We start from the raw sequence: 26,067 nt of genomic DNA on the forward strand, positions 1-26,067 counted from the left end.
AATCACAACGGATTCCGGTAATTCACAACTTACATTTTGATGACAGGCGTTAGCAGCACATTACTGTTGGTAACTCATGTCTAAGTCGTCCATGATGCTTCAATTTACCTCTGTTTGTGGCTGAGCTCCAGAATCCTCTGCACGTCCTTTTTGGCCACTGAGTCATCATTCTTCAGCGACTTAAAGAGCACAGAAGAAGAAGAAGAATTATTTCAAAGTATCCAAAAAAGGCCCGAGACAGCAAATACTCTTTATAAAAACTTTCCTTGAATCGTTCAGTAAATGCTTAAAATATAACATGGTTTTTAAGTTTACAAATAACCTCAAGCAAGAGGGGAAAGTGTGAGTGTTGATTATACGAGTCATAAGTGTAGAATACTGAAAAAAATGTCAAAAGCACCTGACACTTAAAGTAATTGGGATGAATATTATTGAATGATGAAGTAGATGTAAAATGGTGTTGATGCGAAAAAAACAAAAAAACAACGATATAGCCTACATCAGTGTGGGGATGAAGTCTTCCAAGAATCCTAACGAGGGCACAGATTGGGTTTTTCGGGTGTGTAAGCATCTGCCTGATGGCTAATTATGGATTAGTCAGGTCTCTGATTGCTCAGCAATCCCTCCAAGATATTTCTTACTTGTTATGAGCCAAACAGACTTCTAAGGAAGTGTGGACTCAAAAAGAGAGAACGCTTCTCTTTAAATGCGCTTGAAGGGAATATCTATGCAATTAACACAACGTTTCCATAAACCCTGTTTCCTCCAGTCACAGAGGAGATGTTCTTCCTCAGCAGCCCTTGAATTCACTTTATGTTCATTTATTTTGGAGAGCAGGTCTAAAAAGAGGACCCAACAACAACTCTTGACAATAGAGAATGTATATCCACTTCAGATAATTGAAGTTGTGCAGTTAGAAACAAAAAACAGCTTGAAAATGTATGTTGTTTGCAAAATAGCATCACTTTCTCTCTGTTGTTTCCCTTGAATTCGATAATTTGTATCATCTGTCATGGAGCCAATATCTGAATGACCACTTTTCTACTCCCCCCAACATTATTGTCCACAAAAAAGAATGATAAGAGCTCAGGCCTCTTATTTTAACAAGCATAGTTTTGTCATTTACTGTCACAAAAAGCAGTTTACTGTTTGGATGCAAGGGATCTCCAATGCTTTGTCTATAATTTATCCCCAAGGCCTAAAATGAATACAACATATTTATAAATAAAGACATGAAGTGATAAAAAAACAAATTATTTTGTGTGGTTTCATTCTCCACTCTGCCTCAATTAATTTCTTCCATAAAGAAACCAACATGATTTCCCATTAAAATAGGCCCAGTTTTGCACATTGTAAAAGGCTTCTGTGGTTAAATAGTAAGTGAATGTGGTTATAAATTACAGTTCCTACATTTTTATGTCAAAACTAAATGGAGATGTTCACTGGATCACACAAGTCACTGTTCTTCACATATATCACTGTTCTATTATTAATGTTTCAATGTGAAAAAATAGAAAGTTTACAAGGTTTTTCTTCAAGAGATAACTCGAAAGTTACACAATAAAACATTTTTAACAATCAAACAGCCTTTTATGTGCAAATGTCCAATATAAGGATAATCTAAATTGACGCTGGAGCCCATAATAAGGGGCAAGATAAAAATATAAATAATAGCGTCTAATCTTGTACTGACTGCTTAGCAAGATTTCAACTGGGAGCGTCTGCCAGGAATAATTTCCCAATCAGACAAAGCTTAATTATAAAAGGGTTTCTGACCACCACCTATGGGCGACTCGTTAAAACAATAAACCCTTGCTCCATCAAGTCTATCCATATAACTGCTTCTCCCTGTTGACTTGATTCCCCTTTAAAAGTTGATGATTTATTTTTATGTAGATGATGTTTTCCCCTCTGAAGATTTGTTCCAGAGCACACTATTCCAAATCTAACCCAACCTCTGTCCTGCCCACTGTGCTGGCTCAGTGCCCGGGGCCAAGATAGATGCCAACCTGGCTAGCCTTGAGTGAATAGACATCAAAGCCTGCCCCGTGGATAATGACTGTCTATCTGCATGAGCTTTTCCCAGACACATTGGACATCTCTCGCACACATACACAAATGTCGGAAAAAATGTGTAAATCAGTTTCTTGATTTTCAGACAATTCTATTGGCCCATAAAAATGTGCTGAAAGTGGAAACATAGACACCCTGCGAAGAGGAAACTATCACTCACACTGCAGCTTGCACCAGAGCTCTTAATGTCCAAGAGGGAGGCATGTTTTGCATCATTGTTTCATACACTAATGTGACTGAAAAATACTAAATGATTCAAATGTCTGAATGTATAATTGAGTTTCTCTCATTTCTTGTCATTGCCAGGAGCCATAATGAAGTTGACCTAAACTGACTGCTGGGAAATGTGTGCAGTATGTGGCACTGTGATAATTATGTTATGCGAAATGTTCACAGAATTATAATCTCACCAATAAAATGTGGCATTACTCAATGAAAAGTGAATAATACCACAAAAAAACATTACATTTGTTCAGATTAATTGGAAAATGAACAGGTTATGGTGAACTTAAGGGTTGTAAACAAGCGGAAAGTAGAAACAATTCATTTTTTTATTTCATGATGTCAATTTTAATTGAATGGACTAATATGATGTTCAAAAAAGTAGTTTTAATAACTGAGATGGATATTTGTTCGCCCCACATTGGATTTATTGTTGGTGATGTTCCCAGAAGCAATTAATTTGGTGAGGAATGTTATCATAACTGATATAATTGAGGGCTGGAGTTTTGAAAAAAAAAACACGTTGTAATTAACTATAGTTCTCCTTTAAGCACAGTATTGATCCAAGCAGTTAAAGGCTTTAAAATTGGATTGGGAAGTGTTTACATTTTTGTGAATTGATGGTGCTGTCAATCTTTTTTGTTTTATCCTTCCATCTCCTAAGCTGTGTGTTGCCAATGCTGTCATTAAAGCTAATAAAGTGTGCTTGCAAATTGATCTGCTTTTCCATCTTGCATTGCATTTTCAGCAACTGCATTTCCAGTAATAAATTGCATAAATAACAATGCTCGCCAAATTGAAAAACATTTGCACATTCATTTTGAATAACTATGAGTTGCTAAAGAACAGATTGATTGAAACATAACTGAAAAGATTCATGGGTCCTGGTATGGCTGAAAATAAAGGATGGAAAATTGGGCTACTGTGGCTGCGGGGCTGTCTTTCAACCAGCAGGTTGTGGGTTCGGTCCCAGCCTCTGCAGTCAATATGTTGATGTATCCTTGTGCAAGATACTTAACCCTGAGTTCGCATGGCCAACGGTGTGTGAATGTGTATGAATGTTAGTTCCTAGAGCAAGGTACACTTCTCTGTATGAATGACTTGTAGTATGTAAAGCGTTTTGAGGGGAGACTTGATAACTACATGTTAACACACTAGGGGATTGCTCCAATTTCGTTGTTCTGGAAACTTGTTTTTTTAGCAGCAATGACAATAAAGATCATTCATTCATTCATTGATAAAGCGCTATATAAGTACAGTCCATTTAACCTCCGGCCTAGAACGCACAGCCAACTAAGCCTGTTAAAACGGCTGTATATTTGAAAAAGAAACAGTAAATTTACAACCTGTAGGTTGCCTTTTATGCTGTCCAACTCCTTTGATGTCTTGGAGAGCTGATGCAGGATGTTGCTCCGTTCACTGAAGACTTCCTTTAGCTTCTTTTCCAGCCCATCGTAGCTTTGTCTGTTGAGAGAAGGAGAGATTGAAATTTCCCTATAAAATGTCTTCACTGGCTAAGAGAATTCACTCTTTATTGGCACCCTTTGGAGGAAGAGGTGTGTTTAAACTGGATTAAATGCACCATCTCTAAAGCTAAAGGCTCTATCAATAAGGGGATAAGAACTAATATCTACTCTACGCAGTCTCTGGAAGAATAGAAGAGAAGGAATAACTCATATTCCTTTCAATCAACCAATTTATTAAAGGCTCATTTTACAGAGATATTTCTTGTGACCTGAAGTATGCCCCTGCTTCTCCAATTTAAATATCAACATAGTCCATCAAATCATTAAGGAAAAATTCTACAGGGCACATTTGTCAAATCCTATCCGTCTCTTTCTGAACTCTTGAATAGCACTGCAGAGGAGTTCTTTTAATGTATAACTGAACTCACAGAGGTAAATGTTACTTAAAAACATTATATATATTTAATTGTAGGATTATTAATATTAGACTTATTGAGTGACACACTGAAAATATGGAAGATCAGGGTACAAAAAGAGGAGTTTAACGGGCATGTAGGTCAATTGGATAAAAGATGACCCAATACATTTGACCTTTGTTGGATCCATTGTTGAAAACTGAATTTCCCTTTTTACCCCTTTTTTTGATTCTGAGAGCAATGGAGTAACAACTAATCGCATGATCTCTTTTACTTCTGTACACAAATCAGAATACAGACAAATATTATTGTTCACTACCAGGTTTTCTAACTCAAGGGCAGCAACAACTGATCTGAGAGGTGTTTGAAATGAAGTATATCTGAATGTGCAGCCCTGCAAATAAACAAGACTCAAGATGGTGTATTTCTATAATAATAATGAAAATGCTCAGTCAATTGAATATTGTGATGACCTCTCGAGTCTTCTGACTATGAAAAAGTCTACAACTCTATCCCTAACCGAATGGCCACCATCCGCTGTTCTGTTATGAAGTCAGCCGGAAGAGGAAAAGTAAAAAGGAGAGAGAATTTGCATGTGATAAAAGAGATTTTATGCAATCTTTTTAAATGTTAAAAATATGTTTCATCAGAATTTCAATAAATTAAATGGACATGCCTCATTCTGTATTTTGACCTATTTTGCTTTGGCCAATTCTTAGCAAGTAGGCTAATGCAGTGATTGGTGGAAGGAATAAACTAATTTCACTCTTCAACAGGCACCACACTCTAATATGACTTATGAAACCATGGCTGGATACATTAAACTACGGCCATTTCCAATGTCTACACAATTAATGGCAAAAACAGGACTACTTGGATCTAGCAACTCTTTTCCTTCACATAATGTAAAACACAAGGATTCATTAAATAAAGATTCCATCGTTTTGGCTAAATCCTGAAAATGTAAACGCCTTATTACTTGAGCTTTAAGTCAATGTATATATATTTTTTATTACTCATCTTAATTAACCTTGTGCTTTAAGTGGCTAGAAGATAACCATACACACTTTGAATCCTGCTCTTTAGTCATTGAAGATTTAGCTTATTACGTTAATGAAACATTTTAGCAGCGATTCCTTTTTTCTTTTTCTTATAAATAGGCCCCATATATATGTAATTATATGGAACACAGGTTTGTTTTTCAGTAAAACTCAAACAAGGTTTATTTTTTTTTTAAATCAAGCAAACAACAAAACAGTTTGGTAAATACGTTGCTCCAAAGAATTGAAAAGCTCAAAATAATTGTCTCTGCCTACTTCCTTATGTAATCAGAAACTCCAAATGACAGATTTAAAGGTCTCCTATTATGCTATATTTTAACAATATATTGTAGGCAATATCTATACAAAACTTGCCTGTGAAGTGTTTTCCTCAAAATACCAAACAGATCACCCATTGTAGCATGCCTCATACCCCTCTATTTCAGCCCTGTTCCTGAAGTGCTGATTCTGTGACTTTCGCTTTACATTTGAGCTGAGCTGAAGCTGGCCACGCCCCTCTGGAGCCATGCAGCTCTCTCTCCTCTGTGAACGTTTTCTGACGGAGAAACTCAGCTAAACGCTGCCTTGATTAAACCGCATCTTATGCTCCAAACCACATCAAGCATTCTTTCTGAAACACTTCTCAGTGTTTACCACTAGAACAGAGACATTATATGTTTTATATATACAACAACTCTAAGTCCCTCCTGCAGACATCCTGCACAGACACACAGAGGTGCTGCTTGAGGGGACTCAGCTCGCGACTGTATATGGAGGACGATAGGTTGGGACGTCTCACGTGGTCGGGACGTTGCCAGGAGTTCATTGTAAAGCCAGCTCACATTTCCGATATGATGTCATAACCAAAGCAAATCTGGATCAGCTCGTTTGTACCCCATTTTTTACCCCATGTGTGTAAGGAGGAAAAGAGAGAAGGTTGTATTTTCTGACACTTTGTGAGTCTCCTTTCACACCGGGGACATATATTTATGTATAAAGGACATCAAAAAGTGCATTTTGCCTAATAGGGGAGCTTTAAGCAATACGTAAGCACTTGACATAGGTGAATAATTCCTCACTCAATACTTGCTTGTAGTCCAAAGATCTCTCACATTTGTTCCCTTTTACATTATTCGCTTTCTATAGAAACACTCTACCATTCCCCACTTGCTACTGAAGGTACAACAAAATAAATAAAAATGAAATGCCCGTGGATGGAGCTTAGTGCTGCTACATTATTCTGCATCCATGGCTTCCTTTCATCCTGGGCCCTCTTCCAAAAAGCCTGCAAACCCCATGTCATAGATCCTAGGCGCAGATCATAGACAATAACACATAAATCACTAATAAAAAAGCAACACCTGGGAAATAAATAAATAATACGGCACACTGAATCCCACACATGACTTGCCACCATATGGCATTGGCGGGGAAATATATTGCAGGTTCAGGCGACGAGGGAAGACGGGGTTAGAGATTCCTCCCTGTCTGCCCTATTATTCACTGCCCAATGGAATAGGCCCTTGGGTATCTGAGAAATAAAAACAACCTATAATTTGAGGCCCACTGACACAGAAACATGTATATCACAAGTCTCTTAGATTAAGTCTGGACTTTTCCCCACCAAATCCACTATAAACTGCTCATTACAGCAAACACATGGTGCCAGCTGCATAACCACATAATGACCTCTAAAAGTCCAGTGTTCTAGAAGCCTCCTCCCAATTTGTTTAGTCAGAGATGTAGTTGTAGATGTATGTTTAAAAATGAGGAGCAGAACGCCTAACAAAAAAAACGACGATCAGAAATAGCACCACCAGGCATATTTCCATAACGCAGTGGTGAAGAGATAATGAAATATTTAATTTCAGACATCTTCAGTTTCAAATCAGTCCCTTGGTGTCTTTATAGAACTCATCAAACCCCCAAGAATGAGGCGGCGGCATCTTTTATTGGATCCGACTATGGACGGCAAATATTTCTTTATATGAGGCTGATCTTGCGTTGTGGGAAAGAACTGCTGAGGATTAAGAAAACACCACTGAACACTGCAGTCAACAACCAAACAATAGCTTAATAAAGCAATCCAAGGCTATGGCATCACAGAGAAATCTGCAAGAGCTTAAGATTCACTGTTGACAAGAGCTAGCTTCTAAATACAAGGTACATAAGTGTAGCTTTTCCTGGACAGCCTACTACTGCAACTACCCATAACATGCTGTTGACTATGATAGTGTTTGACATGGAAATAAAATAAAAACAAAACAAACAAGTACAGTTAAAATTGTAACCCTGTGTGGGCAAATGTTTTTGTGCGCCCACACACTAGCATTAGTAGCTTGAAGTCGGAGGTGCGGTAATGGAGCGCAGCCACTAATAAACTAACATCCTTCTGCATGCATCTATCTCAACACACAGTGATGCCTGATGTACCCAACTGGTTGTGTTGCTATACCTGTATCATCTTTGTTCCATCATTTTGCAAAATTTTTGATATGCGGTCCAAGAGCCAATGTAACTGGGAATAATACTAAAATTAAAGTTGAGTCGATAGCAATTACCGAACAATGGCTCCTTGTTTGTAGAGTCCAGTAAAACTTAATACAAGGACATTGAGGATATCATCCACCATCTTTTACTAAGCAATTAGCTGGAATAAAATACTCACGGAGGAGCTCCGTGTGTTAGCAGGTTGGGTAATCTAATGTCTCCCCCCTCCCTGACCTTGATTCTCAAAGCTATTTTTGGAAAATTTGCAGGATAAACGTTCAGACAAGGACAAATTAAAGGATTCCCCTGGGCTCAGTGTCTTCGGAGGCCTCTCCACCACCAGGCTAGTTATTTTAAAACCCACCCAGAGCTGAAATCTGAGCACAATCAGTAATTATTCAACATGTCATCTATAGTATACACATAACCCAATGAACATAACAAATGTGCAGCCAAGAATATGTCAGTTTTTCTTCTTGGAACTGAAACATGCTGACTAAGACTCTGCTACTCTGTATTATTTGGTTTTATGTTTTGAGGAACATTATTAAAAACCCATGATGAGCTATAGTGGCCATCCACTTCTTTTAGCTAAAATAGACTTGTTGTTACTTCCATCTACCCATTTTCCTTCTAATGTCTAGCTCAATATATGCAATGGCTTTTTAAGCATACTTTTATTTAACACTTCTTAAACAATCCACATGTGATATCATGTGTAACATCAATAGCAATGGTAGATTGCAGACGACAGAGGGAAAACATAAATTGTTGTTGTGGCGTTTTAGTCCATTTATTAAAATAAAAAGCCACTTTCTGGATGTCGGGATTGTGGGTCAAGACACGCCTCTCTTTGTTTCCAAAAACATATGCGGATATCGTAGGGTTGAATCGTCAGATTTGGAGATTGATCCGGCATACAAACAGGAACATAAACCTTCTTGCTTTAATGTAAATAAAGGTATTTTTTCATCACAAAACTATAACAAAAAGAACACGGTCAAAAGATTATACCACATCCCGTCTTATAACTCACACAGCTGTGTCCGATTGTCCTGCTATATAAGGGCACACAGACATGCGCATCATAATCCCTGACAGCGCACATTTGACAGCCAAAAAATATAGACTTAATAAATAACTAAATAACTTATTATTCATATAAATTAACATATTTGAAACTGTATTGTGACGCACAAAAATAGTAAAGAGTTTTACTCAAGCTTTATATTAATAAGCTAAGAGTTCACATCTAACACTTAGTTTATGGTAGGAGACTAAGAGTCAGAGTCCTTTTAGCTATCAGTCAGAGGTGCAAGTAACTGAAAGGCTAGGGCTTAGTAGGCTCAGTCTGCTGCCTCCAGGAGCAGACATAACTTAGTTATGGGTCTTTCAATGGTAATAGTCTTGGTTTTAACCAAGACTCTTCTAACAAGTCCTTTTGAACCAGGATGGGTCTTAACTACACATCCCAGGGGCCAGGTGTTCCTCGGGGCGTTATCATGAACGATGATGACCAGATCTCCAGGGGTGGAGTTTATTTGATAGTATTCCATTTGTGCCGTTCTTGCATCAAAGGAAGATATTCTCTGGTCCAACGCTTCCAAAACAGGTCAGCAAGGTATTGCGCCTGCCTCCATCTTTTCCGCAAATATAGATCCTCTTTCTGAAACAGTCCTGGGGGCAAGAATAGATTTGTTTTTAACTGAAGTAAGTGATTAGGTGGGATGGGCTCAAGGTCGTTTGGGTCATATTTTTTGGGGGGTCACTGTTGTTATTGGCCTATCGTTCATTATTGCTTCAACCTCACACTGTGTGCAAAGCATCATCATCCAATGTTTGTATCGGGTGAGTGTTTTGGATCCGCTCCAAATTTGTATGGGTTTTCCGTTGGCCCAATGCTACACCGTCCCAACAACTTTCATAAGAATCTGACCAGTATTTGTTTTCACATAATGCTGCTGACACAATAGCGAGACAAAAAAACTGAGCTCAATATAAGCCTACATTGCAGAGTTTGTACTAAATAATTTATTCCAAATAAAAAAGCATAATTTGACAAGTCGAAGAAGTCTTTTGATCAAACTCAAAAGGTATACATTGAAATACAGTGAATGACTTCAATGTTGGTATACGTTGAAGTGATAACTAACCTGCAAGCCTTTTCAATATGCTGTCTCCTGTTTACAATATGTGTTTTGATAGTGGATGAATGTACTTCGAATCACCAAATACAGCACAGAGGGAAAGAAAACATTGTCGCCTATCAGTTATTAAACCAAAATTCCAATATATTTACTCTAATTTGTTTTGCAAATACCTTGAAATTCAAACAAGTTATTAATTATGTTCCTCTTTCTATTTCTGAAATGGAAGCAGAAAGTTAGTAAACATTGGGTAGATGGCTGAATTTGAACTGTAAGAACATCTTAACGTTAGATGTAGTAATTACATGAACATTGTTGGACTTGAAAATGGAAACACATTCCAAACAATAAGTGCAGCGCCAGTGTAACGTGTCTTAACACACCATGCCATGTCCCTGGTTGTAGGATCACAGTTAAATATTTATCATGTTACAAGGCAGCAGTCAGAGAAACCAACAGCTCCTAAGCATAAAAGCAGTTTATTTGCCGTCATGCAGATTATAGGCAGACAGCGGTTTATATGGTACTTCCAATTTCAGGCTGGATTAATTATGCCATTAGGAGGGGCCACGTAAATAGTTTTAATAAGGGGGACAGCCCAAGGCCTGTCAGCGAATTAATATATTCCTCTAGCAGAGCATGACCAACAGCTAACATCTGCAGCAGAAGTCAGTCATGTTTACCGACTGTTGTATAAACATAGCACACAGCAGGGAATATTAATTGCATGCATGTCAGTGGATGTCTGGCACTAAATCCTCCCTAATTGTTTAGTGGGGGGGGACGTAAAGAAAAACAATTGGTGGTGAGGAAGCCAATTTAGTTTTGTCAATAAAGGTCAAAGCAACAGATTCAGGACATCTATTGCACATACGTGTAATATGGAAATGTCAGAACAGAAATCCCTAAACTTAAAGACAATCACAATATTGTTTTAATATGATATGTTGTACTGTAGGTAATACAATCTTATAGAACTTGAGTCTATGTTTGGAACTTTTGCTTTTTTGTCTTATTGTAATGCCGGTGTTGTTCGGAAATATTCAAGAATAACGCCTCTTTTATCTCTCATGTTATCCATCTGAGTGCAGACTACATCAAAGATATAATTTATTTTCTGAGCACCCCAAATCGTCTAATATTGTCTCCCAGATATTTTTCCTGTGGAAATGTCTTTATGTATGGGCACTCTTGTGTAGTATAGGTTTGCATTTGAAAGGACACTTTTTTCTTTTCTTTTCTTTTCATGTGTTGCTAACTCTATTCTTTGCAACAGTTATGAGTCATTTTGTTACAAGCATGAATCACAGAAAGAGATGTCCTTGGGTATTATTGCAGTACTGCTATGGCATCCACAATGTTCTCAGCATGGCAATGACACTGCAATTGTTGAGGATTAGCTTCTGTTTTCAGTGAAAGGTGCTAAAAATAAAGCTTTTTTTAAGGTTAAAGTTGAGTGAACATATTTCTGTGAAGTTGTGGAGGAAGAAATAGTTAACAAAAGCATGAAAGTCTTCAAATATAATGATATAATGCAAGATTAATGATTTTGAAACAAATACCATCCAAAACTGAGAGCCTGATGCGTCTGAAAAATAATTAAGTGAAAAGCAATTTGAACTTAAGTATTTTATCATTTAGATGGATGAAACTGTATTGGTATCAACCGATTTTACACATGAGCAATACATTCAGACAGTCTGCATTTTCTCTACTCTTTCTTTCACTATGTGGTTTAAATTGAGAGCATGCAGAAATGTAATGGATTTTTTTACCTGTTTGTGAAAGTGGATGTAAAGATCACAGCACATTTTGACCGCTGGTTAATTATGTAAACTGTCAAGCAAAAAGGGATTGTCTTTATTATTTTTTCCAGGCTGTGTTTGAACAGTAGATATAACATTACACTGGCAGTCATTAAAATGATATAGGATCTCTCCATTTTTCACATACTCCTTCTAATTTGTTAATCAATTAAGTTATGTAATTTTCCACCATGGGAGGTTTAAGGCATTGAAATAGAAATACTTAACATATTAAATGAATAATTCAATGATTACTTGCAGGCATTTTTATGCATAAATAGATGGCAATTACTTTCCCTCTACACTGAACACTTTCATTCTCTGCCTGTACTTCGAAACAATACTGTTTCTAGACAATTTCTAGGTTCAATTGTCACATAGCAATCCCACATAGAGAACCAAATACACAATAGAATGTGAAACTTAAGCTGGTAAAATAAAGAATAAAGCAAATAAAGCAATTAAAAAAATACCAAGTTATTATTTAACATCTCTTTCAACCGGCTTCCTGCTATGTGTAAAGATACAAATACAAGTCTTTCTCTTTTTCTGTTCCAGTTGAGCTGATCACAGTCCTTTATTTATATTGTCATTTAAAATATAAATCCCAAATCATATTCATTGTGACATCAAACCTAGCATGCCTAGAGAAAAATCTGCATTTGATTTAAAATTATCCAGGTCAAAGCCAAGCCCTTTTTTCTGGCTAATTATATATTCATACTGTGTTGGTTTTTCTATTCATTGCTCCAGTATTTTATATACGTTTATCATCACAGGGATGGTGATGTTAAGTGGCTTTCCTCTGCTTGATGTATGATATTGTTGTGACTCATTCTGTCTTCCTATGGCAGAATCTCTCATCTCGGAATCTACTGTATATCACACATATTACGCCTTTGAAAACATCCAAAGGACCTTGTACGGTTGCCAGCTTCAATTAAATCTTGGATTTGAGTATATCTAATGCATTTCCGCCCATCCTGGCTTTTCAAAGATGTCTTACACTGTGTTTCCGGCTTCAATAATTGTTGCGCTATAATCAAGCTGGATTGAGTTCAGACTCTTTTTGTTTACTATGAAAGGCGCACTGCCAGACATCAATGCTTACTGCTACTGTGAACAATAAAAGGATTTCTTTCAAATGGAAGAGCCTCACCTTTTCCCTCTGAGACATTTTATGACAACTTCTAATCCAGTATTGTTTCTGCTGTTTTGTTTGGAGAATGCTACAAAAAGGTAGCTGTTTTACACCAGAGGCAAATTCCTCAGGAAATTAACACTACAAGCGTAATACTAAGAGTTTCTATCTCAATTTGCTCAAGCAACAGCACAATTTGACAGAAGGTCCAAACATGAACATTTAAAAACATGTAGCTAAAAATAACACAGATCTAGTTCAATACATACAAAAGTGTTATTTTTTCTTTGGGGTTAATATAGCTTAATAATCCTTAAATAGCATGTTGTACTTATTTGTTCTGTCATTTATTAAGAGTGCAAATTATCCATAAAACATAGTTAAATGAAATCGGTTGAAACGCTGTGTGGAGTGCCTCGATAATGCATTTCAGTGTTATAAAAGGATAAATCTAGGAATGAGAGGAGTGAAACCCTTCAGGGACAGTCTTGAAAAATAATGTACTTTTCACTCAATGAAATAACATTTAAGTGCACTTAAAAACAACTCGAAGGGCTGTTACATTTGCAGGTGATGTTATATCAGTGATGGTAAGTGTTTAATGGAGGATTTCATCCACAGGATGACTGAAAACACCTCTTTGTGTGCGTGATAGCACGCAAATGATCGTCTAGCTATTCAAACTTTAAGCGAACCTCTGTTGCAGATGTGAGTTTGACCTCAGTTTTGACTCCCAACCAGGCTGATAAAAACTGGGCTGTTTATTTCCACATGGCCCAAATCAACTCTTTAATTATAGTTAATTATCAGACAGTTTCCTGGCTTATTAAATATGTAGCATTTGTCTGTTTTCAATAAAGGAAGGGAGTTAATAACAACTTTTCTTTCAATTAAATTAATTGTCTGGTCTAAAACATGTCAAAAACATTGTAACAGTGTCCATCTCATTATTCAAAGCCAAATAATACAATTCAAACTGCTCTCTTTTTGTGTAACCAACAGACCAAAAGCTCAATCATGTTCTCTTTCAAATAAGAATTTCTTAAAATTGTCATATACAAATAACAAATATCTTAAGGTACTAATCAACACTTATTGTGTACGTTCCAGTAATGATTTCTTCTCACACTAGTTGCTCATGTTTTACTTATTATTTTCCAAATGTATAAAGCATCTTTAAATCACAAAGTTTGTGAGTGTTTTGATTAGTTAAGATTAGTAAGATCTACATCTTAAGATTTAAATCTTAATAGTAAGTAATTGAAATAGTTAAAAATCATCAGTTGAAGAGACCCTATTATGCTTTTGGGGGATTTCTCTTTCCTGTAGTGTGTTATAAAGGTTTTTGTGCATGTAAATGGTCTTCAAAGCAAAAATCCCAAAGTTCCCTCCAGAGGGAGTTTATCTCCCACACACTCCCCCCGGGCCCCCTGCATGAAACGCCTCCATTGGACTTCTTTGTTTATCTCTGTTAAATAATGAAATCACTTTAACACTTGCGCTCCAAAGACAACAGAGCCGGCCAGCTAACCAATCAGAGCAGACAGGGCTATAGTTTCAGACAAAGGCGGAAAAGAGGGCTGCAGCCCAGGCAGTATGAAAACAATAAAGACCTTTTTTTTATGTCACACTAGAATCACAAAATACAAATATGAACCTGAAATTGAACACAATATGTCATCTGTATATATCACAAAAAACATCAGGTAAAAGATGAGTCTTGAATGAAAAGAAGAGATTTGAAAAAAGAGACTGAGTTCGCCTGCCACAGCGCATTGAAATAGATGGCTCTTTGGCTATTGATAATTCAACAGTTATACATTTATAAAAGGTGCATTATTTCCCCCTCCATCTCACAATGGCTAGGAAGTTGGGATGGGCTAGAGGCAGCAGGCAGATGAATCTGATTCACATCAAGGGCAATCAGTGAAGCTTCTCCCCAACTTCCAAATGTCACTCTGGGAAAACACCCGAGGATGAGTTAAGTCAGGCAGAGGGGAGGGAGGAGTGAGGAGCGTGAGGTAGAGAATTCGGAATTGGATGACGGATGTGACTTGATTACTGGTTAAGTACCCTGCCGGTGCACCACTCCGATGTGGATGAGAAACCCACTGGCGGCTGGATTATCAATTTGGAGTAGGCAAGTCTCTATTTGAATCTATTGTTTCATTCCAGGCTGACAATACCAAGGCCCTTGCCTTTCACTGAGCTGGCTTTCTGGCTTTTACGTGCCTCAGTGATTTGCCATCTCACCAACCTTTTAATCAAATCTCCTATCAAGCTTTTCATCAGATGTATCTGCACCTGCCACAGAATTCTGCTTCTCACACAAACCCGCTGGTCACAGTTAGGACTGACATGATTAAATGAGAAGTCAGACATGCAGGGAGAAGAAAGCCTTTTCTCACGACAAATTACTTCAGAGGAGAGCTGGAAAGAGTCAAGTAAGAAAAAAGAACATGTTTTGTGATCCAACAATTGTGTTTTGTTAAAGTATATGGAATAGGATCATAGCAAACTGAAAATAACTCATAATGTGGGTACAATTACTGTTATTTAAGTATTATTTACTTCAGTATTTCATATCTTAGTTGCTCCACATTTGTTTACTGAGATGGGAATCATCCATGATCCCAACACCCACATGCTTACCACCCTAGAATCAGTTTGTTCTTGTAATTAAAAAAAAAAAAAACACCACATATTTGAATAAGAGGTTATAACCTTTTGTCTTTCCTAAAAGTCCACATACTGTACTACTGCAAGTTGTGCGTTTTCATCCCTCCTGTCGTACAAATCTTATTAAATGTGCGGTTTTAGAGATCAGGAAAGCACCGCTGTCTCTGGTGGATATTTGTATGAGTATGTTGTCTCTGATGTTTTTGCTGGTTTTCCACAAATCATCCTGAGGCAAAGAAACCAACCTGCACACAAGTTGCTGGACTGTGATTTCCTGCACACTTACAAGCTGCAGGCTGCTTCTTGTCTGACCTCAGCAGCAGATTTGACATTGCTCCCACAGGTAATGAGCGTTCAGATTTTTTACCGGAAGGAAACTCATTTATTGATTTCTCATTATCCATAAACAGCTTTGGATTTAGTTCATTGCTTATTAACATAAAACTGTATTTTTGAGATACCCTTGATTAGGTAAGATATAACACTACTTCAGTCAGTCTGGCACTGAAAAACAGGAAGTATAATAAGCTGCTGCCTGTTTTAAGAGAATAACATTAAGCAGTTTATACCACTTACATAGATAATACTGGATTAGGATTTATGCATATTTCAATTTGCATACCAATGCATGCATTATATTACCCATGCCTCAAGATGAAGTGACTGTGAACAAGCCTAAGAAAGCAGTCAATGCAAGACAACACAAGAACTGCTGCAGGATCAGTGTATTGAACACATTACAAAATGATAACATATGTTTAGAAGTTGGTCTAAATTTTGCAGAGTTCTAATAAGAGAGCACATGTAGGTAGGCTACCAAATACCGGAGGGACTTTTGCAAAGCTTCCGAAGGGAGAATATATAACTAGAACTAAAGCACTACATAAAAGTAGTTCAAACTAGTTCAAAAAAAGGATAGATATATTAAATTAAAACAAAATATTTTGCACAGAAACTTGGTTGAATTTTCTAAAATGCCCGCTTGTTTACATGTCAAACATGAATAAAAAACAAAGTTCCCCATCAAAGATTATTTCTAAAGTAGTCTGTACTTTTTGTAATTACAGACAAAAGGGCAAATAAGTAGAATCACTATGGAGCTAAATTAACAGCAATATCTATTCAAACTACGAGTTTATTAACCTGAAGTTAACTCGTCCCTCAACACATTATGTCCCTGCTGGAAGTAGTCCATTGCTGTCCAAGCCACCATAAATAGCATTTCCCCATTGATTATAGTAAAAAGGATGAAATAAAAAAATCTCAGGTAAGATAAATCGAAGTATACAGAATATATAAGTATCGTATCATGGCTCTGAGCTTCTAGGGTGAACCATCTTTTGTATATTATAATTATGCTATAATCCGTGTTACAGGATCAGGCATACTTCAGGTGATGGGAGGATGATAACAGGGTTCCTGAACGTTTGAAGTGTGCCTTTAATGCACAGCTGTGTGCTTGTGCTTTGCGGGGAATCAAGGGACAGCACCACGCTGACACCTGTTAACACCAAAGCATGTTTTTCTTTGTGAATAACAGGGACCTCTGCTTCAGTAATGCATTGATTTAGCCACTACAGTCAGACACGCTTTTAAAAGAAGAGCACTCGAGTCTGTAACCTCCAAAGTGATGGAGGTTAGTAAAGTGTTATTCCAATCTGTGAGCCAGGGATAAAAAACATTGTAAACCAATTATCAAACAAAAACAAAAGAAATAGTTTGACCAATTTGTGTGACATTCATGTAATTTCATTTGTTTTGAAGGAGCAGGAGGTGCACAGCACAATATATGGCTCCCTCAAATGTGTGTCTTATACTGCGAGTAGGGATTACATAGACACACAGTTCCTCGTCAACAGGGCTCTTGGGAGTCTGCAAAGTTTAAACAGTGCATACAAAAAACCCTCACAACCACACGTTCCTATTAAATGTGCTGACCGGGATGAGGGTCTCTGACATGAGCGTGATGACAGACAGCCGGATGCTGATAGAAGTGTTAGGGTCAGAGGGACAACCTTGATTTCGGCACGTAAACAACACACCAACTCCACCTTCCGCAAATGCAATTTTCTCAGCACCAGACAAATCAGTTTTGTCGACGAAAGCAGGTTATTGTAATGCAAACACACAAACATTACCAAGTCTACCTTTTATTCAAAGCCACGGACGATGAAATTCCATCTTATCTGACAGAATAACACACATTTAACATGTTGATATGCAATAAGCAAAGATTCTTGAGTTAATCCGCATGGATTTCATATCTAATTTATAATTACACTTATTAGCATATTAAGTATGACATTCAACTCTAATCTCCAGGTCATTTACATCCATTATGCTACATTGAAACCAAAATTATCTACCACGGCTAAGAGTACCATCAATCTGAAAAAAAAAGACTGAAGGTTAATAGAGGTCTTCACCCACAGATGAAAAGAAATAATGTGCCCATCTAAGGTTTGGCTCTTGAGTGACAGGAAAACCATTGAAAGTATAATTTTATTCTAGCCTGCTTAAAAAACCATCCAGTCATCTGATACGTTGCTTTAAAAGACAACGCGTCCTCTGATACGCACCAGTATGGGAGCTGGATGTTGTTTCTGAATACTGAAGCAGGGCTATAGCAGGGCTATTTACAAAAACATGAGTGTAGAAAAATAAATTAGGCTTTGCTAAACCGATTATTAGCACAGAGAGCAGGATTTAAAATAACACCACATTGCTGATCATCCTCTAACAGTCTGGTTTTATAAAACAACAACATTTGAGAACAAGATTCAAACAGCTTGTCATGGAGCTGCTTAATATATTTTCTTCAGAAAATGTAATTTAAAGTTAAGGTTTTTGGTTTTTCTCTTCATATAAAAGGTTTTGAATTTCTTAGTTCTCTCTGGAGAACACTTTTCATTATTGAATCAAACACTCCTGAAAGAAACCTGTGTGTTTGCTTTTTTCAGTCAGAAACAGTAATAAAGTCTACTTTGAAAAAAGGAATCCAACGGTAGCTTTCACTTTTAACACTACTGTTCACAAAGCACATTTCTAACTGCCTTTGTATTGGCATAACTGTGCTGCTATTTATTGTGCTATTTCAGTGAGGCAGTCAATCAAACGATGTGTTGCTGTGCTCCCCGGTACCTGCCCTCTCAATCTTTGCCATCTGTTAACATGCTTAATGTGCTGCGTACTCTTTTAGCTTGACCCTGTCTCAAATCACACTTCAGCATAAAAGCATCCATCTCTTTAAGATGTACTCTGCTGCCTCAGTGTCTTTTTCACTTGAGTAAAGCTGCAACGGAAGATTTCTGAAATTGCTTGTCTGAAGAATAAACTGCTGCTTGATTATTTTTGTTGGGGGAGAAGCCACTTTGCCCTGAGGCATGGGATGATTTTAAATAGGGACATCATTCATTTCTTAAAATCTCCTGTAATAGCCCAGCTTGTCCATGAATATTAATAGCATAAATAATGTCCTACAGTATATTTTCAGCTAAATGCTGATAAAAATAGTATTTTAGTGTCTATTTGCATAACAGTGAGGTAAGATATGGGCCTCATGTGATGTCTTTAACTAGGCATGAAACAGGATTATACAGACTTAAGTCTAAATGGAAAGATTATGGTCACACTTCTTTGATGGTTCTAGATTGAAGTATAGACTCGCACATTGTATTAGATAACTTTAGGTATTCAAGGGTTCACTTGCTTACATATTTATACCACTTTCTTGTTTTTAAAATTGTATTGCATAAAAAGGTAGGCAACACTTAGATTTTTACTTGTCAACGAAGGTTAATACATTGTGTGTACCCTCGATGCCTGACAAAGAGTTCGAGTCCATTTCCTCATAAAATATATGCAGAACTGATCTTTTGAATTATTTCAAACCTGCATTGTTTACATCCATGTTTGCCAGCTGTCAGTCTTCCCTCAGTGGAAAAGTGTGTATGTGTATCACTGTCTCGGTGCACAGGCATGGAATACAAACTAAACTGTGTTTTCAGCCATGCAAGGCAGCTGTTTTCAACAGAAAAACAATCTATACCTGCTCAGCACCAGAAAGCAGACAGACATAATATGAGAGACTAGCTGCTGTTTATAATAGTAGTAGATAGAGAGCCAGATACCGTAGTAGGTGGAGACAATCAGAGCTAACACAAAATGAATAGTGGATTTCCAGTGTATACATGTGCAACTATTAGTATAGAAAGTTTGTAATACAAGCATAAAAAGGGATGGTATATGTCAATGCTGTGATCACAATCGCTCACCTTATATGTCCAAAAAATAGCAGTTCTGCAGGTTTCAATACTGAATATCCAACAGTGAAATATAAATGATGTATTGATGTATACCTTTATTGGGCTCTTGTGATAATAGGTTGTTTTTTTAGTATCAATAAAAGTCAGAAACATTTTTCTTTTTCAAAGGTAAAAGCTCCAAACTGACTTTAAGGAACAGCCATCGTGATGTTCCCACAATGATTACAGAATTACAAAATAATATTAAAATAACGAATGCATATTCAACATTTCGCCTGGTACTTCAGGGTTGTGAAAGGGGCGGAACATCTAATAATGAGTTATTTCTGGACTGCTTACATGCAACTTGGACTTTAATCCTGTTGAGACCATGCCAAGCCTTCAGTCCTCCATCTTTTCTCTAAACTATTCGCTAAAAATGTCCAGGTTTTAAATGAAGTACACCATTAAACTAAGCTTTTTGCAACAAGTAAAAGCCTACCTTTGGTTTCTTCATGGTGTTCGATCAACTAAGCGATTGATAGGTGAATAGATTTTGGCCTTGGCTTAATTTCGCCTAATGTTGTCTCAGCACACACTAGTTGAAAAAGGAAAGCAAGTGACCTCTATCTTAATGGAGAGGACACAAAAAAATCCTGTGCCCTTTAAATGCTCACCACTTACTAATGTAAGTTCTTGAAGTGAGGGGCAGTGAGTTTAAATAGCCCAAAACACTGTATAGTGGCACTGCTTAAAGGTTCTTTCAGACTTATTAGGTGGATCTGTTATCGTATAGCTCTTCAAACAATCAATGTCAGCTCGCCTCCTCATAGAAGGGTCTCACTCTGAAAAAGGCTTTTGAGGACTAACAAGTGGATACAAAGCTTTAGAAATGATCAAGGAGGTTTGCAGAGGCTACACAAAAAGTCATCAATAGTTGTTACATTTCTCTTCAGGTTAATATTATTAAAGAATACTAAACAAAAAGCAAAATGACAAAAATATATACAATTCAAAGATGTGAATTAGGGGTGTCACAATATACCGGTATTTACGTTAACCCTGATATTTAAAAAATGAAATATTTACGATATCTAATAGACAGTAACTATCGGTTTCAATTTCCAACCAGTAGGTGGCGATAACGCTCCTTAACACTGGTTGCGCCACCTCGCCGTAAAACTGAAAAAAGAAGGCGCGGTAACTAGCTAGCTAGCAGCGACTACCACAGTGTATGCTGTGCTGTGTGGCCACTACTGTTGCACAAAACCATGTCGGAGGAGAGCGAGACACTCCCGCACCCAAAAAGAGTTGCCTCGCCAGTGTGGGAGTTTTTTGGATTTCGTTAACCGACAAGAAGCGCCATTAAGCTACAGTAAGCGCAAAAGGTGGCAATACTACCAACCTGTCCCCCCACCTTCGCGTCGATCACCCTGCAGACTTCGCCACGGTACAGAGAGTAAGTTTCATTTAGTTTGCTAGAGACGATACATTTTACATTACGGTCTTAGTTGTGTTAGAGCTTAGTTATCATGGCGTTGGACTAAACAGTATTGTCTCTCCCCTGGTTATTTGTTAGGCAGCTGCTGCGTCAAAGAAGCGACACAGAGCCAGGGATTCAGGTCAGCTAACGGTGTTTGAGTCAATGGATAAGAAAAGTTAAGTAGACATGGCTAGTGTATGTCAGAATGAAGCCATCACTAAATCTTTGGCCTACTTTATAGCGAAGCATGACGTCCTTTAGAATTGTTAGAGCCCAGGGTTTAAAGCACTGATGACAACAGTTGCTCCAAAATATAAAATCCCAAAACAACAGTTTGTGTTGTTATTTTTGTAAACTAGACACAAAATGCACAATAAACTAATGAATTTGAGATTAATTTGACTGATAGCATTATTATTATTATTATTATGATTATTATTATTTTGTTTAAATTTTCTATAGATAATATCGTTATCGTGAATTATTTTGGCCACGATAACCGTGGAGTGAAAATCTGATATCGTGACAGCCCTAATGTGAATCTCAATTAGAAGATACGCAGTTTGTTGATGTTTTTTCAAAGTCAAATGAGAGTTTACCTAAGTTTAGAGCTGAATTACCATGTGGGAGACTCTGCACGCTATACAACCTTTATCTATTCAGTAAAACATTCTGCATTTGTGTTCACATTATGTTATATACAGGTATTTCTCAATTTGTTCACAGTATTTGATTGTAAGTGCCAGATAATAGTCTTGCTTCACGTTTATTGCAAACAAAGATATTCCAACATATTTTTCTTCATCCGTCTCATCACAGTCAACACCAAACGTAACACCAAGTCACCTCGTCTCAACTCCGAGCTGTCAACGACTTGTTCAAAGCTTTTCCATCCTCTTCAGTGACATTAATTAACTGAGCATGGACTGGCAGCAGCTAATCCTCTGCACTTGGAGTGTGAACAAGTTTAGAGAAGAAAATGAGAAGCACATGAGAGGCTGGCTGATAAAAAAAAATAGAGGGTCGTAGTGCATCTATCAAAGAAAAGATGATGTCTAATGAACATATTCGCAGCTGTTGTTTTCAAATCCCCAGAGATGATTTTTCTTATTTGTTGGGGAAGCAATCTGACAGGAGAACATTTATTTTTACAATGAAGCAACTGTTGAGCATGTTACGAAAGGCTTGCAGGAACTACTGTTTTTTTATTTCAATTCCGTTAAACATCTTTAGTTACTTTTGATGGCATCCTTGAACGTGTTCCACACGAGGCACAAACAGTATGGAGGTGTTGGTTTTGTGCATTTTAAATGGTCCAATGAACTATCTTCAATGTGACATTGTGGGTAATGTTTAGATTCTGTAGAAACATTGTGCAATGATGCATCAGGTTTGGCAAGTCTGATCTTATAGTATAACGGTTTTACTTTGAAGGTTTCAGGCACACCAATTATTAAAAGGCTCAGTTCACCCACACATACATGCAGCACACTTGGTCTAACCTCTACTTATATAAGCAAGCACATTGCTATATGTCCACTTTTTATAAGGTTTTTTTCGACTAGAAAAAAGCCATCACACCCATGTTATTCATTAACAGCCATATGTAAGCCATGACATCAGAAACAATGGGCACACGTCCTGGTTGTGAATCACTGATGATGACTTTTATCACATTGGAATTGAATTAAACTGTCATCTTACTTTGGAGAGCCGTACAATGCTTCTACTCTGAATTGTAATAAATGTGACGTATGCTTGATGAGGACCATTTTTTCTCCCAAATTGGACAAATGGAGGAAGAATTGCACACTGGGCACGAGAGACAATTTCATCACAGACAAGTCTTTAATGATGTCTCATCTGCATTTTTCAATTTGAACAAGGCCAAAAATAGATCAGTGGCCCGGCTTTGTTGAATTGAGTCAAGTTAAATGGATAGCAGTGAGACAATCACTTGTCCAAGGCCTACGTGTCTACTTTACCAATGTCCCATTAGTATGTTTAACAAACCCTTAGTTATAATTAAATGATAATTTCCTGTTAAGTAAAGTAAATACTATCAAAGGTGAGTTGTTGATTTAGTTAAATATTAATTATCTTTTACGGAAACAGAGTTGTTTCTTTGGATTTCAGTTAGATGGCAGTGGAGGCGAGTGCTCTTGAAATAAGAACAATTAGTTATCAGTTACAACGTAAGACAACGTTTACCAATGTACTTTAAGTGCTTAAAATGTAATCAAAGAGCAGATCTACAAAAATATATGGATGAGTAACCAGCAAACAAATCAAGTGATTCAACGTTTTTGCAAAGAATAATTGAGAAAAAATAATACGTATGTACAGATGGAAAATAATCCTATATGCAGGAATGAATGTTATACATTATTAATAAAACGTTCACACATTAGCTGTAAAACTGTCTTGAATTGTTGTCATTTGAATCATGTTACTAAAAATACAGTCGCAACCATTTCAATTGCAAATAGTAGATTAATAACGTTGCATTATACAAATTGATTCTAACTAAAAAATGTACAAATAAATTCCAAAGACTCTGCCTGTTAATGGCAAGTATTCTGTCATTCTGCTGCTGTATCACATTTGCATAGTACAAGCATGATATTTGAATATGTCATGTGCAATATTAGCCACTATGTGCGAGTGTTACTTCCCCCAAGGAGCGGCCTGCCCTGCTAAAAGCCTGCTAAGAGCCTGCTAAGAGCCTGCTAAGAGCCTCGGCCTTCCACTTAAGATATTGGCAGAGCCAGTTTCAACACTGATGCTCTTTTTTGTTATTGCTACGCAGCCAATGACTACGAACATTTGGATAAACTCAGCAGGGAGCCTGAATAGCACAGGATCATAATCAGATGCCTGTGATGAAGTGAGACAGATAGTGGGTAAAGCTGGCACTATTTAAGGGGTCAGAAAGCTTTATTTGTCGGTCTGGATTTTGCATTCTTCTCTCAACATAGCTCATGCTATAAGCTCCTCATAATGTCTCCACTTCTTCACAAAGGCAGAGTAGGGAGTGCCGGCTTAGGCTCAACACACCCACCCTCCCTCTCGTGTGGCTCTTATGTCTCTTTATGTGAGTGTCAAAGTCAGAAGAATCTCTTATTCTTCTTGCTCTGGGTCCTCAGTTCATTCATGACCTTTAAGATTAAAGACAAGTCAGAAGGAGTTAGCTTCACTCCACCGGTCATTTTTCCACATATTTTTTGTTGGTTGATCTTTGGTTATACATTTAGAATTGCAGTTAAAGTAGCCTGATTGCCAAATATAACTAAATCTATCCTAAGATGTAGGTGTTGTATGGCTTCGCCAGTAAAAATATGCTTGATGAGAATCTCCTTCGGCAGAGACGTGAAAGCATGTATGAACGTTTAGTGGTTAGCTTACAATGACATCAATCTAAACACGTTTATCTCCAGTAGCTACGAAAGAATCTACTAGCTGACTTTAAACATATTCAGAAAAAAAGTATGCGCCAAGTGCTAGCAAAAGAAACAAAGGAACCCTGTTCTCTGAGCTACACAACCAGAACACAGTATAGGTAAACCACTTGTTCCACTGTAATCAACCGCTAAGCCGTAGCAGAATGCTAACTGCTCTCCCTTTATGGACTGAATGTTAACTAGGCATAGTTTAGCGTCTTTGTAAAGGGCTGAACACAGCCCCACCTAACTTCTGAGTGGAGGGGAGGCAAGTAGAAAGAACTCCAACCAAACCATTTGTTATAAAATCTCAAAGCCATACATATCATTCAAAGAGACACGTACACGCTTGCAGGTGCCTTTCCTTAGTTTCCTTAGTATAGAAATGCAAATAGAACTCCAAATCCGTTTTTGGTTGTAGTTATCACTTAATTATAAATAACACACAAAGTTCCAAATAATAACAATACAATTTATGAAATAATGAACTTTTTTCTTTGCAAAAGGTGGTTGCCTTTAACATTTTATAAAGTTATTAACCAATATATTTTTTGCTATAAATACTGATAGCCATTTCAACTCCTGTTTAACTGCTGTACCTATAACGTGTAAAGAACAGAGGGAGGGGTGGGGGCTCAGGCAGAAAGCTTTGATGGAAGGATAAAAAATACAGAGTGGCATACTCCCCTCGGGCAGCACAAAGACATCAAACGAACTCAAGCAGATGTTTTGTTGTTGTTGATTTGTTGAGTAATTACGCACAAATGTGTCATTCCAACCAGCTTTTCACAGAGAAGACTGAGCAAAGCACTCATCACAGAAACAAAAACCGCTAAATGATAGACATTAAGTATGTTAGAATACAAAAGCTCTACAGTAAACATAGAACAATATATTTCTATTTTAGTCAACCCGTACATTAAAACACAATACCTGAGCTGCCGCATAAATACTTTATGAAAGAAAATATTGTAACATGTCAGGTAAGTTTACTTTTATTTGCTATATGATAATTAAATTCAATGCCTTGAGAAAAGAAGGAAGAGTTTTGAGGTTGAAGTTTAACTTGGCAGATAAAACAGTGTGTGGTACTTTGTCACATATACATCCTCTTTAACATTTTGCTGACATGGGGTGTGCGGTATTTATCACTCCATCACTTTAAACTGATGCATATGATAAAGATACTGTATCACTTGGCTGATAACACTTTAAAGTTTCTCATATAAAACTTTGAGTTTAACTTTTGATCTTATATTATGAAATAAGGATAAATATCCATAAACTAGACTATAAGGAAAACCCACTCGCATGACAACGACTACGACTGTCTTTATTGATTGGATTCGTTAAGCTTGTCATCCTAATTAATGTCCTCTATTGGTTTAACTGTAAGAGTTGTCAATAAACATTTACCCACG

At 37.2% G+C, this 26,067-nt stretch overlaps 1 protein-coding gene across 1 annotated transcript in view; it reads right to left on the minus strand.

The window, feature by feature from the left end:
• Positions 1–26,067, minus strand: part of luzp2 (leucine zipper protein 2) — a 141,633-nt gene that overhangs the window by 57,543 nt on the left and 58,023 nt on the right. The window contains exons 2-3 of the mRNA XM_063880918.1: positions 3,642–3,759; positions 109–179 (exon numbers count right to left, since the gene is read on the minus strand). Coding sequence (XP_063736988.1) covers positions 109–179; positions 3,642–3,759 — 189 coding nt within the window. The remainder of the gene's footprint in view (positions 1–108; positions 180–3,641; positions 3,760–26,067) is intronic.

The sequence above is a fragment of the Eleginops maclovinus genome, chromosome 4, assembly GCF_036324505.1.
Source record: "Eleginops maclovinus isolate JMC-PN-2008 ecotype Puerto Natales chromosome 4, JC_Emac_rtc_rv5, whole genome shotgun sequence".
Taxonomy (NCBI): domain Eukaryota; kingdom Metazoa; phylum Chordata; class Actinopteri; order Perciformes; family Eleginopidae; genus Eleginops; species Eleginops maclovinus.